At 57.9% G+C, this 15,544-nt stretch overlaps 1 protein-coding gene across 4 annotated transcripts in view; it reads right to left on the bottom strand.

Moving 5' to 3' along the window:
• RALGDS (ral guanine nucleotide dissociation stimulator) overlaps window positions 1-15,544 on the bottom strand; it is a 46,450-nt gene that overhangs the window by 25,361 nt on the left and 5,545 nt on the right. For 3 of the 4 annotated variants that reach the window (XM_067308941.1, XM_013941754.2, XM_067308943.1), the window contains exon 1: window positions 3,530-3,728. The exons of the other annotated variant lie outside the window; for it this stretch is intronic. In XM_067308941.1, coding sequence (XP_067165042.1) covers window positions 3,530-3,712 — 183 coding nt within the window. In that variant the 5' untranslated portion in view covers window positions 3,713-3,728. Of the gene's footprint in view, window positions 1-3,529; window positions 3,729-15,544 lie in introns of those variants that run through there. 4 annotated transcript variants of the gene reach the window in all.

Here is a 15,544-nt window from a genome sequence, read left to right as displayed (position 1 = left end):
GGTTTCCCACCCCTATGGAAACACAGCACAGCAATCTCCGAGTAATACGATCCTTACGCAAACACATTTAGAAACCTCTCTCCAGCTTCTCTCAAGTGATATCAAATAATAATAAAACATCCCTCCCACCCCTGTTATTCCCGTTCTGTAGCAGCCACCAACAGTCAGCATCTGGGCCTGCTTGCGGCCTCCCGGCCAGGCTCCAAACCTCCTGGAAGGGTGCCAGAAGGTAGATCCCCACCCCAGAAATACCAGCAGATGATGTTCATCTTGCGAATTGCAAGGGGCGTATCACGTTGTGCCTCGCGGAGGAGAGCATGCTGAGAGAAAAGGATCTTCATCCCAGCGCACCATAGGAAGCTAGAAGAAAATGGCTTTTAAGAGATATCTTTGTCCCTCCTTCGCCTCATTCCCAGCTACAAAGAATAAGTACTGACCTCCAAAGCATCTGGGCTGAGTAACTCAAGCTTTCAAGGATGTGTTTAGCAACTGAAAGTCTCTTAATTGTTCAGAAAACAAATCCAGCCAGAATAGCAACAATACAGACTTTTTCAATATGCGTCAACCCTGACCACTTGTCTAGAAGCTCAGCAAGCCTCATGACAGTTTCAGCCTGTGTCATCTGCAGTTGTGTTTACAGTCCAACAAGGACTAGAAGGAGAACCACCAAAATCATTTTGCGGATGCCGGACAGGACAGGAACAATTGAAACTTGCCACCGATTTGAGCTGGATTTGAACCAGAAAGGTCAAAGCAAAAGGTTTGCAAAGCAGCTCAGTCGATCACTTCAGACAATCGTTTTAGTTTAAACAGTCTATTCATCACTGTTAAATCACCTTGTGATTATGAAGAGCTCTCAGTGCAAGAACACTTAGTGACACGCGGCTACAAGAGAGCTAGAATAGACACCTCGAGCCAAGGCGTTGGAGATGGCATCAGTAATGTTGCTGTGGGATACAGCAACGGTTGCTCTACAGACACCAGCAGGCGTTCGGCTGAGGAGCCGAGGACAACAAGACACGTATTCCCCATAACCCGACGAGCAACTTTCCAGGGATTCTCTGATCCTTGTGGGACCAGGCTGTCAACCACATAAGTTGGCACAGGTCCACCAAAAACAGCTCTGTCCCAAGGGACAAGCTCAAGCCAGGAGGCACAACTGCCTTTAGTCCAGTCCTCCCTTCAGAAAAAGACGTTGGTGAACGCACTAGCACCCACGCGGCCAAAACCTAGCAAGGACGAGGCTGTGCTGGCAGGAGGCGGCAGCCCCCGGGCTCTCGCCTCGGATCTGGAGCTAGCACCCTGGGGTGCTCAGAGCAAGGCTGTGAACGGAGGTTAGGAAAACACTGACAGGCCACGGGGGGTTTCTTATTCAAATAATCTGCCTTCTTCTCCCAGGGTAAATCTTGCAGAGTAACTTTACCCCGGGATTACAACCACACGAGGCTGGTGCCAAGACAGTTGTCACAACAACACAGTCCTTAGTTTTTCCTTTCAGTGGGCCTTTCCCCAGTCGCGCTTTGTAATGACAGTGAGCAAAACAAACACTGATGTGGCCTAAGGAGCGACGTGGAGGCCCTCATATGGGAGCACACCAGAGGTCAGCAGCTTTCAGAGCATCTCAAAGCTGTTCGGTAACAAGTCGGTCACCACAGTCTTCTTTGGGAGACTTACTAACGCTTGCGAAGGGACGGCAGAGAAAAGAATAACCGGTCTGCAGACACAGAGATATTCAGCGTAGGGAGGAGAATATGAGCAATCTGATGCCCAGGCTGTGCATTAAGCAACAGGCTTCTCCGGGCGATCAAAGGAAGGCAGGGTGCTACGGCACGGAGAAGAAATCTGGGTGAGGAGGTCTACAGAGGAGGTCTGCAGGGCAGAGCCCTCGCTCCACCAGCCCCTCGGGTGAGCAAGGGGCTTGCTCGGTCCCAACCGGGGGGGGATGCAAAGCTGCTCTCTCCCTGCTCTGAGCGCCTGTAACTTCGCCTTTGCAGCCCCCGTCTCCCGAGACACAGCCAAACCCACCCCTGAACTCGAGGGCCTTCTCCAGCCAGGGCGCGAAGAGGCTCGTGCGTGCTCAGCAGCCCTCTCCCTTGGGTCGAGGAGTGCAGCAAGCTGAATCACCCTCTCTTTTCCTCTCCCCTCCCCATTTCTCCTGCTCTCCCTGCCAAAAGCGCGGCCCAGGCAGCCTCCCGGAGCGCCGAGGGATGGAGAGGCTGGACTTCCTGCCAGACATAACAAGAACCAGATGATGTACTCCAAACAATGTCAGTACGCCCACCCCCAGGAGAGAGAAGCGGGGGCAGATGGGGGGGGGGGAATAAGCTGGATGGCGCTTTCATGAACTCTCTGCAGAGCTGACGAGCCCCTGCCACCAGCCAGCGGAGCCAGAGGTGAACCGATACAGCCGCAGCCTGAGATAATTCCTTCCTGTCCATGGCTGACCAAGACTTTCCACCGTAGGTTACAGGGTAGATCATTTAGCACCGGGAGAAAGAGCCATCACCCGTTTAAATGCTGGCTTCCCTCCCCGGATATCTGTGCAGTAACTCAAAAGGTTTTAGTGGTGATTCCCCCCCCCCTCCAGTAAGAAGTAGCCAGAGTGGAGAAGCACATCTGCAGCTGGCTCTAAATCCCAACAAAACCAGACTTGCTGCCCCGCGCTGCTGTTAACCCCTGCGTCGCTGCCCGGCTGCGCAGGGAAGCTCGCAGGGCTCCAACCTTGCCCTGAAAGCACCACCTCCGAAAGCCAAAACCTTCCTCCAGCTGAGCGTCTCCTAACGTGATGTTTGCTCAGAATCAATGACATTCCTGGCACGCAGAGGAAGATAATCTATTGCCAGGAAAAAAGCCACAGCTCTGACTGAGTATTCCGGGTGCCTGTGTCCCCTTCTCCACTCACAATTGCCATCAACCAGCTGCTGGGTTTGAGACCCCCAGGAGGCCAGTCCGGCACTGACCCACCCAGGGTTGAATCTAGAGGAGCACAGACGTTTTGCATCCTCCGGCAGAGTCCCATCGGTGCCCGTAACCTTCCCAGAGGACGCTTATGTGGCTTCTTTGGACAAGCCTTTTGCCTTTACAGGCAGCTCAGATCTGAGCTGACTCCCACCTCCAGCAGCAAGCCAGAGTCTCAAATGAAATATTAAAAGGTCCCGATTTTAGCAACCTGCCCCTCTCCCTCCCGATCGTCTTGAGGGAGAGCGTCTCTTTGGTTTCTCCCAACAGAGAGTTCATGCTGGCAGCCTGCCTGCCAGTTAATGCCACAGCGACACGCAGCAAAAAGACCCAGCAGGGGCACATATTTATTTAACAAATAAAATAAAACAACAACACGTGCACCAAGCTACCCACAACCATCCCCTTACCTAACTCCGGGCTGGTTTTGGCCACGCCGCCAGCGAGGCAGAGCCCCAAAACTAGAAGGAGATGCGCGCCGGGGGCCGCTCCGCGCACCCAACCCTCCAGCGGGCTGAGCCCCCCCAACTCATCGCAGCAGTGAGTCCCCCACCCTCCGCGCCGCGCTCACCTCCAGCGGGGGCAGGTCGGGGTCGAGCTGCGTGAAGCTGTGCAGCACCACGGGGCTGCGCTCGCCGGCCACCTCCAGCCTCACGCCGCCCCAGAGGCTCCGCGCCCGCCGGCAGCCCTCGAACATCTTCTCGGGGGCGGGCGCCGCGGCATGGTGCGGCGCGGCGCGGCGGCGGCTCACCATGGGCAGCGCCGCCGCATCCCCCCCGCCGCCGCCGCCGCCGCCGCCGCGCTCCGCCGCCGGCCCCGCCAGCCCCCGCGGCCGCGCGCACCGGGCACCGCGGGAGCGCGCCCGGGGGGAGTCGGCGGAGCGCGCCCGGCGCCCCGGGGGAGCCGGCGGAGCAGGCACGGGCCGCCGCCGCCGCCGCCGCCGCCGAGCAGCCTGATGTCACCGCGGGGCCGCGGCGAGGGCTGCAAAACCCGGCGCTGGATCGCCGCCCGCCGCCGCCGCCGCCTCCTCCTGCCCGCCCGCGGGGGAGCGGCCCGGCCCGGCCCGGCCCCTTCGGCCGCGGCGCTCCCGGCGGGGGCCCCCCCGCGGCCGCCCGGCGCTCCCGGCGGGGCAGCAGCGCCCAGCGCAGCGCGGGGAAACGCGCGGAAACGCGGGGAAACGGGAGCCGCCGCCGCCGCCGCGTCGGGGGGCGGCAGCGCGGACGGGCGCAGCGAGGCGGCTCCCGCGGTGCCCGGCGGGTCGCAGCGCGGCCGCAAGGAAGGCAGCGGCCCCGGTGACAGCAGGACTGGGAACCGCTCCGGGAGGATGAGCTTTATGCAAGCTTTAGACCTGTGCAGCACCTCGCTCCGCGGTTCACAGAGGCACCCTCCCCCCCCCCCCCAAAAAAAAGTACTGAATTCAAGTGTATGAATATTAAAACACACGCACGTGGCTGAACAGACAACTTCCACCTAACCACACCAGCTCAGCCCCCGACGGTGCCACGCGTCCCTGGCTGTCCACAGCTGGAGGTTTCGGGGCGCCACAGGTTGCAGCCCCCGGGGCAGAGGGAGCGGAGGTGAAGGGATGGGCCCGAGGCGCCGGGGGGGCAGCGCCAGCAGCAGGCTCTGAGACCTTCCCTGACGGGCCGCAGGAGCCGGGAAGCGAGGTCTGGAGCACCTGGGAACGGCCCAGCGGGGACTCGGGAAAAGAGACGCTTGGCCAGGGTGACAGCAGGGTGGTGGATCCTAATTCAAGAGGCTCTGAGCCTCCAAGCAGATGCCGAAACCACGTAACGTAACTTTGTTTTCAGAGGCAAAGAGAAGCAGGCAAAGCTGTTCGTCATCATCGCTCCTCCACGCTGAGCACAGCACGCTCTCGCCCTCCCCGGCTTTCCTCCTTCCCTCCCTCCTCACGCGCCGCCGGCAGACCGTAGCACCGGGGCCGGGCAGCTGCTGCTGACACCACCAGAAACCAGGCTTTTACGCCTCAGCTCTCCACCCAGCTGAAATAACATCAGCCTCCCAGGGCCTTCCAGCCCCGCAGCTCTGCTTCCTATGGGAGCGCGGAGCCGAGGTCGGTACGGGCAGCTCCGGCAGGGCACCGGCAGCTCCTGCCCCAGCAGCACAGGATCAGCAGAGCTTCAAGGAATGCAACAGTCTCTAAACTTGACGATTTACCCAGCCAGGAGGATGAACGAGGACGCGGCCAGTTATTGTCCCCGCTTGTCCGGGCGGCAAAGGGACAGTGGGACTTCCACCAGCCCGGCCCTGCATCCAGGCAGCTCGCGGAGGGAACAGGGACATTCCCGCCAGAGTATCCCAAGGGACAGTCTCTCGCAGGTGATGCTGGCTTTGACACCGCTGGCCCCCGCTCGCTACGCAGCGCTGCTCAAACCGCTGGAGCCTGCCGCGCTTACAGCTGCCGGAGGAGGTGACGACGCTCCGCATCGGGGCATCCTTAGGCTCCCTTACTCCTTCCGTGGAAACCACGTAATGCTGCAAGACGCGTTATGAAACGAGCCCGGCCACGCGCCCCGGGTAACAGCAATGCAGAAATCGGAGCCACCGTGTGATTTCTAGAGGAAACCAGCATCGCCTCTCTGGACCGCGAGGTCCTTGGGAGAGAGGCTGCTTTTCTTCTGGGTTCAGCACTCCAGGCAATGAAATTATGGCCCACCACTGGAATTGCTTGGCACTACCACAGTGCACATAATATATAAAAGCACTAATCATTTTCAGTTGGCAAAACCCCTAAAAAAAACCCTCTGGCTTTGTTTGACCTCTACTGAAAGATGCAGCTCTATTTGATGGGTAATTTTCCCTGGTCCCTTGGTTGACCACTAAAGACAATTTCAGGGGAGAAACACTTCTGATAATGGATAATAAATAATATAAAGCAGGAAGCCAAGTGCAAGGGTTTAAAAATAGCCAGCCAGTTTCCTTTCTCCTCTCCTGGGAACCTTTGGGGTCCGAAAAGCAAAACACTCAAAGCGGGGTCAGGAGCCCACGTTCAGGATGTTTGCTCAGCGGAGCTAACCCCAAACACTCAGCAATCATGAGCCTCTTGAAAATCCCGAGTTTCAAAACAAATAACTTTTCAGGGCTTCTTATTTGCTTTTAAGCATAGAGCTGAAAGGGAACACTCAAATCACCTTTTCAGGTCTTTCCTCTACAACCACAAAGGTCTAGAAAATATCTAAAAAATGCCATTACTTTATATGCACATGACTCCAGGAGCAGCGCCTTTATGAAAATAATTAATGACTGTGGGACTCATTAAAAAAAAAAAAAAAGTATCATTTTCGACTTGGCAACTCAGAAAAAGCTTTTCGCAACACACTGAGCATTTTGCATTGACGTCAGCTGCAAATGTCCCATTGACTTTACCGGGCACAGAAATAAAGCCCAGCGCAGGAACCGAGGGCTGCGGGAAATCCCTCACTTTGTTTCTTTCCATCGCTTTGCAATCAGCACCGGGCTGAACAAACACAAACCCACACAGCCAGCACCAGAGCGCCTCGAAATCACAGCCGTACACATCCGCCGTAGGCTCCCGGCGCCAGGCTCGGCCGCTCGGGAAATACGGCAGAACGGCCAACAGAGAGCGGCTTTTGCAGACTCTGAACCAGTTCCCTGATGCACCAAGGCATTGAGGCCATCACTTCTGTGCGGGCAGGTCTGCGGCGCGGTGCCCCTTAATCTCCCGGCACGTACAGCCTCGTGCATGCAGCCCCACCAGGGATGCTCTCCCGGCCTCGCGGCGACTGCCCTCCTTTGCATTCATCTCGGCGCTCTGCTTCCGAGAAAGGCTTTCCAGCGGATTTCCTCCAGGACAGACCTCGCGGTGACCCACTTCCCTGGCTCTGCATTGCTCGTGCTTTCCCCCCCCCCAGGACGCGGGCTGCGTGAGCGAGGCTGCCCACCCCAGCGAAGCACCGCTCAGACGCTTCCACGGCCATTGCTACCTCCAGCCGCACGGGCCCACGGCGCCCTACGAGCACCGCGAGTTTTCCTGCGATTGCCTTGAGGTCACGCACCGGTGCCACGTCCTAAAACCCCTATTTTGAGTCTCAGTGAAGCGACGGTGGGAGAGACGCCAAAGCAGAGGACTGAGGAGGCCTGAAATCAGCCCCACGTGCAGAAGGCGAGAGACACCCCCCGCTCCCGTGGCCGAGCCTCGCTCCAGCCCTACCAGCTCCTGGGGGCGACAGTGAACAGGGACCCGAGTCACCAGGCTCCGATGGAAACCGGTGCATTTTAAGTGGGAGTCACAACCTCATCAGGCCTCTGCTCCAGGTTCTGGCACCAAGGCACGAGGCCGGCTGAGGAGATCACCGCAGCGCCCTGCGTCAGGCCGCTCGCTTTCGGTGGGGATGATCCCGGCCCTGCGGTACCAGGACGCATTGAAGCCCTTCTCGGTGCTGCTTGCGAGGCACTTGAGAGGGAAAGTGCTACCGAGCGGAAAGAATTATTAACTACTAGTCAGGCTGTTCGTTACTGCTTGCATTGAGTCCTAAATCAAAACTTCTGGGATATTCAGCTTTTGATGTGAAGGATTTTCATTTCCACTGCTCCTGCCTTTCCGAGGCCCAGGCTCAGCCGAAACACTTGATCATAAAAACGCTAATAACAATACTACTCAACCAGCACTACCTCTTCTTCTGTTCCAGGACCAGGAAAAAACCTCAGAGCTCATCTATGAAGGGGAAACGATGTCCCTGCTCTGGTGAGCACGATCTGTGCATAGACATCAGATTAGAGCAGTTGTTCCCAAAATCTTGGGACCAACAATCACTGCCAGCCTCAGCCTGGTATTTCAGATCCAAGGCAGCTGGATGGTCCAGCTCTGCCTCCAGGTTTTGGGTGTTTCTCGGGGTTTTTCTCCGGCCGCAGGGAGCACTATAAACCCTTTGTGCTGACAGCAGCCCGGCTCAGCCCTGGCGCCGCCGAGGGGCACCTGCTCCCCGGCCGCAGCACCGCTCTCCTCCGCGCGGGCGGCTCCGCGGAAAGCGCTGCGTTAATTCAGGAACGCCGCCCTCCTCCAGCCCCTCCGAGGCATGCCAGATCCCCGGGCAGCTACTCCGCATTTCGTTTCCCGCAGCGCCCGCGCAGAGCTCGGCCGCAGGCCTCCAGAGCTCACAAGAACGTTTCTGCTCCAGCGCTCCTGCCGTCCGCTTTGCCGCGGTATTTGAGCATCTTCCATCAGAGCGGCAAGCAACAACACGAACCTTTGTTTGCCAGACTTGCTGACCTCTAAAAACGCAGCAGAGCAAGGCCAACATGGGGGAAAAAATAATTAAAAGTAAAAAAAATCAAGACAGCTTTCAGGAAATAACTGACCACAGTGTACTTTACGTGGGCATTTCTGGGGAAAGGCGCCTTGACTCCTGAGCAGCAAACAGCAACACGGCTATTTGCAGTGCAGAGCAGATTGCTTTGAGGGAACAGAAATTACTCAGAAAACCAAGAGGCAAAATGCGGCTCCTAACATTAAAATACATCCAGAAAGCCAAAGATAACAGGCGCGCTCTCGTGCAAAGCGCCAAGAGCTCTTGCAGCGTTTTGCAGAGCGCAGGGTTGCATCCAGGGCCGCTGGAGGCCGGGGCACGTGGCAAAGCAAGCGAGACCGTTTGCCCTCGGCTTGCCGTTCCAAGAGGACGGCAAAAGACCCAGCTAGTTTTATCGTACTGCATCCCCATATCGAAGGGGAGTCCCGGTTTCAGCTTCTCCCGCGTCCCAGAAAGCTCCGCGCACTCCGGACTGTGGCATTTCTCTCTTCCACGTGCTGCAGAATTACAATTTTCAGCAGAGTGCAAGAGTTCAGCAGGCATCAAGGCTGCCGAGGGCTGATGTGCCGCAGACGCCCCAGAGCTCCTCTGGTAAAGACTATTATCGTTTCTTGAGCTGTTCGTCTTTGAAGGCAGCTTTTATCTCGCTATCACCTTTCTGCCAGAATGTTTCAGTCAGCTCTTTTAACAAGTACCACCTAAGGTGACTGTAACCAGAAGAAAAAAAACAGGAAAAACATTTTTCTCTGTTGCTTAGCAATCAGACATTTAATTCTCCCAGGTGCTCAGAGAGTTTCTGTAGTACGTTTCCACTCTTGCGTGTAAGGGTCTTCTGCATAACAGTAAGGAAAAGAAAAACCGCTGATAAAAAAAAAGAGAAAGGTTACGAGGCCACGAAAATTGGCAAGGAAAGAAGGGAGCGGGTGTGTACTGGAATCCAGATCTGCTGAACGCTGGTGTTGCACAAGGTCCCGAGGGCGGCAGCTTCAGCAGCAGAGCACCCCGACCCCTTGCAGGAGACGACAACAGCCCCCAGGGCTGCAGTCGCCTTCCGCAGCCCCCGTGTCCAGCCCTGCCTCGTCAGCAGCTGGAGGCTACGGACACGCGCGAAACGAAGCCAATCTGCCTTCGAGCTGCGGCGCTTCCCCAAAACGACTCAACCTCTAAAGGAATTTACTGGGCACAACTTATTCCCCTCTCTTCAGCCTTCAGAGCGTGGTACGTGGTGGGTTCGCTATGCACATGGCTATTCCTCCCTCCTGCACCTTCAGATCACTCTACCGGGGCTCGGCCAGGAGCAACAGCCGAGGGCAAACCACTGCTCTGTCGAGCAGGCAAAATCGGCACAGCAACGACTGACCGGTGACCGGCTGCGAAACGCCGCTCGGCGTCGCCCGCCGTCGGGGCTGCGGGATGCACCGCGCCGGCCCGAGCGGTCCCGTCCCGCGCCAGCCCCCCTCCAGCCCCTTCCACCCACCCCAGACCGAGCCACCCAGGAGAGCAGGCGCTGCCCACGGCCGGCCCGGGGAGGCTGCACGGGAAGAGAAAACGCAGAGCGGGGCTCCGGCTCTGCTCACCTTTCAAAAACACGTTCAAGGGCAGGGAGTGCATTTTTCCAGCAATGGCAACCAGGCAAAACGACACGTTTAGCTGAATCGTGTAAAAGGAGAATCTCAGAAACAAGAGGCTCTGGCTACCGGTCAAGAGAGAAATCCCACCGGAGAACGAAGAACCGGTGCCGAGCAGGGCGCCTCTCCTCATCGTCACCTCCTGCCCTGATGTGCTTGTGCTTCCTCACCCTGCTCGCGCCTTTCCTGGCCGATGACGGCAGGATACGTCTCAAGGCGGAGGAAGGTTCGCCCCTGCAGTCGGCCCGGGTCACCGTCAGGCTCCCCGCGGTTCCCACCAGCGCTCTCAGCCCCTGGGTGGGTGCCGGGCGTCAGCGGGTGCCCGAGCGCTGCTTATTCCCCTCGGGGATGCAGGTTCGCATCCGAGTGACTACCGCAACCGATGGAAACGCTGTGGTCGCACGCTCTGACACAACTCCCTGAGCCCCGTCGGCACCAGACACTTTCCTGCCACCGGAATGAAGCGCCTGACCCACGCGTAGAGGCGGGAATGGGACCCCGCGGCGGCTGGGAAATGCGACGCCCCAGCACGAGCACGGCGCAGCAGACAGCAGGACTGATACGCTGCTCCAGACTAAACCACGGCCAAAGCCCAGTTTAAGTGTGCAACCAAGAGGGGCTGCAAGATGCCAAGCTGCAATGCCAAATTCATCTGAACAGCTACGTACTGCCGGTAGCAGGATAAAACGGATTTACACACAGGCTAGGTTTAATACAGAGAGTCATTCAGTGCAGAAACAAGACGGAATAGGTTTAAATATCAGATCCCAGCAATAAGTGAAGCAACAATCCCAGCAACGGCCCTGTATCTACTTCAGCCGGACAAGCATCAGGGCAAGCACACACCAAAACCTGGGCACGGCGCAAAGGCAGGGCGAAAGCCACGGGAAAGCTGCCTTGAGCTAAAGCGAGGAGTGAAACCCTGGTGCCAGGCTCCAGCGGACGGAAAAGGCGACGTGCGGGACCAGCGCTTCCAGGTTCCCTTCACACCGACTTAGCGGTGTGGCCCCAGCCAGGTCACCTGGGCCCAAACTCACCTCTGCCCAGGCTGGGACACCACGAGTGGACGTAAAACTACTCTACTTTAGTAGCCTGAGCACACGCTCCCCGCTGATGTCTACGCCGGGAAAGCCAGGGAAGGAGCCTGGCAAGAGCTGGAAGGGGAAAGCCGCGTTGTCCAGCCCCAGAGCCGAGCGCTACACGGCTGAAAAACAGTAACGCGGATGAAAAGTCAATGAGAATTGTCAAAGTGTTTTAATATTCCCAGGTATTGTTAGACACCGAGACAAAGGATGTTTAAAAAACCCCTATTTCCCCCTCGGTAACGAGCACTTTAAAAGGTTTCCGCTCGGCATTGTTTTAGAAAGGGAAGTTATTTCGGAGCGTCCCTCAATGGCCAGCAAACCTCTTTTTGTGCTGGTTTTTGGCGCGGAGCAGCAGCGTTCCTCCAAACAATACTGTACGCTGGTGGCCGAGGGCCAGATTTCTCTCGCAGTTACAGTGGCACAAATGTCAGCAACCCCCGGCGAGCGCCGCTGAGTCACACCGCGTCGCCGCCTTCGGCCACAGCGCCGCTGACCTTCCCGAGTTCTACCTCGGCTTTCATGATTTATGCTGTTTTTCCTTAAATTCTTGGCTCCGGGGATCACGTTGAGTGCCGAAGAATTTCAGTTTTCATTAAAATAAAAAGGTCACCCTGTGAGCACTGAAACGACTTATGTCTTGTTTCTGATGGTTTTGTGTCTTGAGGCGGTCTTTGGTGCCTAAAAATGTACGAACTGAGAATGAAAATGTTTTTGTGGTTAGAGTGTTTGTAAGAAGCATCTCCCACGTGGATTTTCTGGTGTCTAATAATACATGAACTCATGCTACAGATGTTTTGGGGCCTTTACAAGATTTTTTTTTTTTTTCCCCTCTGCTCAACCATCTAGTTGCATCATATTTGCACTGACTTAATTATCTGCGAGACCTCTGCCAAGTTGGGGTAAAGCAGGACAGCAGGTGCAGAAGTCATTTGGGGAGAGAGGACGCAGACAGGGTGACCGCATTAGCCTCATTTCAGTAGGAAAGTGGATTTTAAGATATTTCTTACCCTTCCCATAATTGCAGGGAAAAGCTGGAAACGGGGCCCTGGGCATCGGTGGGAGGGTCAGCAGCGAGGAGGCAAGTGAAGGGAACAGCTCGCTAAGGGCCTGAGCCGGCTCGGTGGGATTTGCTCGGTCCCACAGGCGAACAGGGCACCCTGGAAATTCAGGTTTGTTGCATTTCCTAGACCGCGGCGCGGGAACAGCGATGCTGCCGGCTCCCAGCCCCGGGTCCCCTCCTGCTTCAGGTGCCTGCAGCTTCTGACTCGCACCGAATTTCCCCGACGGCGAGTGGAAGCACGCGGTCCGCCAGCGTCACGAGGGACATCGCTCTGCATTTGTTCCCTGGTTGCTACGATTGCAGCCAGCTGCACCGTTCGGCTCAAACGGCTCCCGATCCAGGGCCTCATCCTGCCAGCTGTCATCAAGAGCTAGCAGCACCCAGCCCCAAACCGCAGAGTGCTTTGGGCACATGGTAACCATCAACAAAAGGGGATCGGGGATTCCCCGTTCCCAGGCTGCTGCAAAGAGCACCGAAGACACAAAGGTGTCCAGCTGAAGAGCGCTGCCACGTCCCGAGCACCAAAGAAGCTGGGAGAAAAGCAAGGAGCAGTGAAGCGACCCAGGAGATGCTTGCAATAGTCTGCAAGTCAGATGACTCAAAAAAAATCGACAAATAAGCCTTCAGACCCAAATAACCTTTGGGGTTCATAATTTCCAGACTTTGTTTTAAGAGAGAGGAAGCTTCTTACCATCAGGTCACAGAGGAGCATCGGCTCGGGAGGTACCGCTAACGACCGTCATTTGCATTGAGGTAACACCTGAAACCTCAGCCGTGGACCACAGTACCACCACGGGCTGCTGCGCAAAGAAAGCGCTCCTCTCTCCAGACAGTTTGCATGACTCCACACACATGACTCCAGGAGCTGGGAGTTAAAAAATACAAAATATCACGAGTTCTAGCCAACCAAACCCGCAGACCGCCTGTCCCTTACGTTACAGCATCGTCACGTGACGAGAGCACCAACTGTTCCTGCGCTGGACAGAGGGGTCTGAAGAAACATCTCCCGAGGGCCGAGATGGAGCCATTCCTTTCAGCAACGTTAATACTGAGAACACGCAATTAAAAACACTCCCGGTTAAAGCTGGACAGACAGCAACGGTGAGCCGGATTCTGCCGTTCTCTGCTGCTTGGGCCAGAGCATTTTACCACCTCATGCTGAAATCAAAGAGGCTATTTGCATCTAAACAGCACTCCTTAAAGCTAGCACGGAGGCCAAATCAAGCTGTTTCAGGACAGGGCTCCCGGCAGGATAGTTCCTTAGCGTTATTTAAAGCCTGCACACCCAAACTGAGCCTTATAGCGGGGGACACCAACACGCAGCGAGAGCTAGGGGACCCCGCCACGGCGGCACGTTGACCTGGGAGAGGAGCTAAGAGCAGCGCGAAGCCTCCTCCATCTCCCCCCGCTTGCTGCTGGCACGTTCCTTATGGAGGGGCCGCACCGACGCCAGCCTGGTCCCTGGGCCGCCTCGGCTGCGGGATGCAACGCGGCAAGTCGCGGGACGGGGAAGGCGGCCGACGCAGCGGCCGCCCGGGCGGCTCCCGGCCCTGCGCGGGGAAGAGCGGGCAGCCCGCGCGGCGCGCGCCCGCGACAGCTGCTCGCTCCGAGCCCTGCTCCGAGCCCCGATGCGAAGTGACAGATGACGGGAAGCCGCGCTGACAGGCCCTTATTGAATCCACCCGTCGGGAGGCAGCTGCCCCGCTCCCAGCGCCCCACAGCCCGGCTGCCCTTAATCGTGCCGCCCGGTCCCGGTGTGCAGAGCGGGAGGATCCTGCTCCTCCGTGACCTCGGATCTCCGACCTGGAGAGGCGCCTGCTAGATGATGGGAAGGAGGAAAAGCAAAGCGACAGAGGAAAGCTCTAGGATGCAACCTTGAGCATCAAGTCACGTCCTTAGCTAGAGCTCGGGGGTAACGCCGCCAAAGCCAATGGTTTTGCCTTGATTTACACCAGTAGAGGATCTGGCACATGGTATTTTACCCAATTTTCTTTGTAATTCCTGGTCTGCAGCTAGCGCTAACAAGCACGGCTACGACCAGGCCATTTATAAAACTGCACTGAAAGCAGATTGATCAAACAATTACCGGAAACGTCAGCTCCCTCCCCGTTCACAATGCACGGAGAATTAGCGTGGCTTTAATCGCACCCATCGCTCCTCTGCAGCGGCAGCGAGAGCCGCTCCGTCGCTTCCCGCTCCGGTCGCCAGCGTGAGCCGGCAGCCGCGGAGACCCCGGCGCCAGGAAGCAGCACGCACGGACGCGGAGGCAAAGCCTCCGGATGCTTCGGCACCCGCAAAGTGAACGCAGCGGCTCCCTGCCATCGCAACCCTTTCCCCCACCGCTTTAACCCAGGGCGAACACTCGGTTTTAGGGCAAACTCCGCGCCGTTTCTCCGCTCCCCCGAGGCTAACGAAACCCATCCTGCACGGGGGCACCGGCGCGGGTGGCGGCTCCGCTGGCACCCCGGAGCGCCGCGGGAAGAGCCACGCACAGGCCCGAGATCGCCCGCGTGCATGCGAGGAGAACGCCGGCCGGGCTCAGGTCTGCCCGCAGCCTTGCCGGTCCGCATCCGGGCAATCCCAAGCCTTTACAGCGCTCCTGGATTTATATCCTTGGGGACGAGGACAGAATCCAATCTGGGCGGCTTTTCCCATAGTTTCTAGCTGTCTCTGAAGACGCCGAGCGATGATTCACCGGAGGGGGAGGGAGGGAATTTGGCCGAGGGTAGGGATAGAGGGATTTGTTGTTTTTGACTGTAGCCGTGGCCAGGAAACGGTCCCAGCTCTCGATTTCAGCTCCTCCCTCTCGATAACATCTACCATGCGCAGGCAGTGGAAAAGCAGCCGCCTTTGATGCGAACACGGCAGAGCCTTTGATCCATTACGGGGCTGTTTGCAGCTATCGGCTCAGGCGAACGCTGGGCGCGCGGGTTCAACCGACGCCAGACGCGAGCACCGACTCCCCTGCCCTGCTCGGCCCCTCGGTTAAAGCGTTTCCGCCGCCGCGGGGCGGCACGAGCGGGGCAAGAGCTCGAGCCTCTCCACCCTTGCCAGGGTGGCTAAACCACCGGCAGGTTTCCCACCAGCAGCCCGGCAAAGCGAGGTGCTCACGCGGCAAAAGCCACCCCGCTTACAGCCTTCCTTGATGGTCTCCAGCCCAAAGACGCCCGCTGCGGCGGTGCTCCGGGAAGGAGCCGAGCACGCTCGCCGGGAGAGGGGGAGCGTTCCGGATGCACGATCTCACGCTCGGCCAGGAAGGCTCGTTCCCACCCCGCTTCGAAAGGGAGCTTCTCAGCTGCAAACTCCACCAGCCCCTGACGTGCAAGCGCCCAGGAGGGAGCTGCAACCTCCTGCGCTGGGCACGGGGCCCCCCAGGCGCCCCAAACCTCCCACTGCATTCCGAGCCTATAAATAGGACGGCTGCTGTCCCCGGCGAGGCCGCGCTCCCGAGGACCGGATCGAATTCCTCCTCCAGGCCGTGCCAGCGGGCCGAGCCCTGGCCGCCACGTAGCCGAGCTCGGCGGC

Source organism: Apteryx mantelli, chromosome 21 (genome assembly GCF_036417845.1).
Source record: "Apteryx mantelli isolate bAptMan1 chromosome 21, bAptMan1.hap1, whole genome shotgun sequence".
Taxonomy (NCBI): Eukaryota; Metazoa; Chordata; class Aves; order Apterygiformes; family Apterygidae; genus Apteryx; species Apteryx mantelli.
Note: the sequence above shows the minus strand (reverse complement) of the source record. Positions and strands in the feature narration are given on the sequence as shown.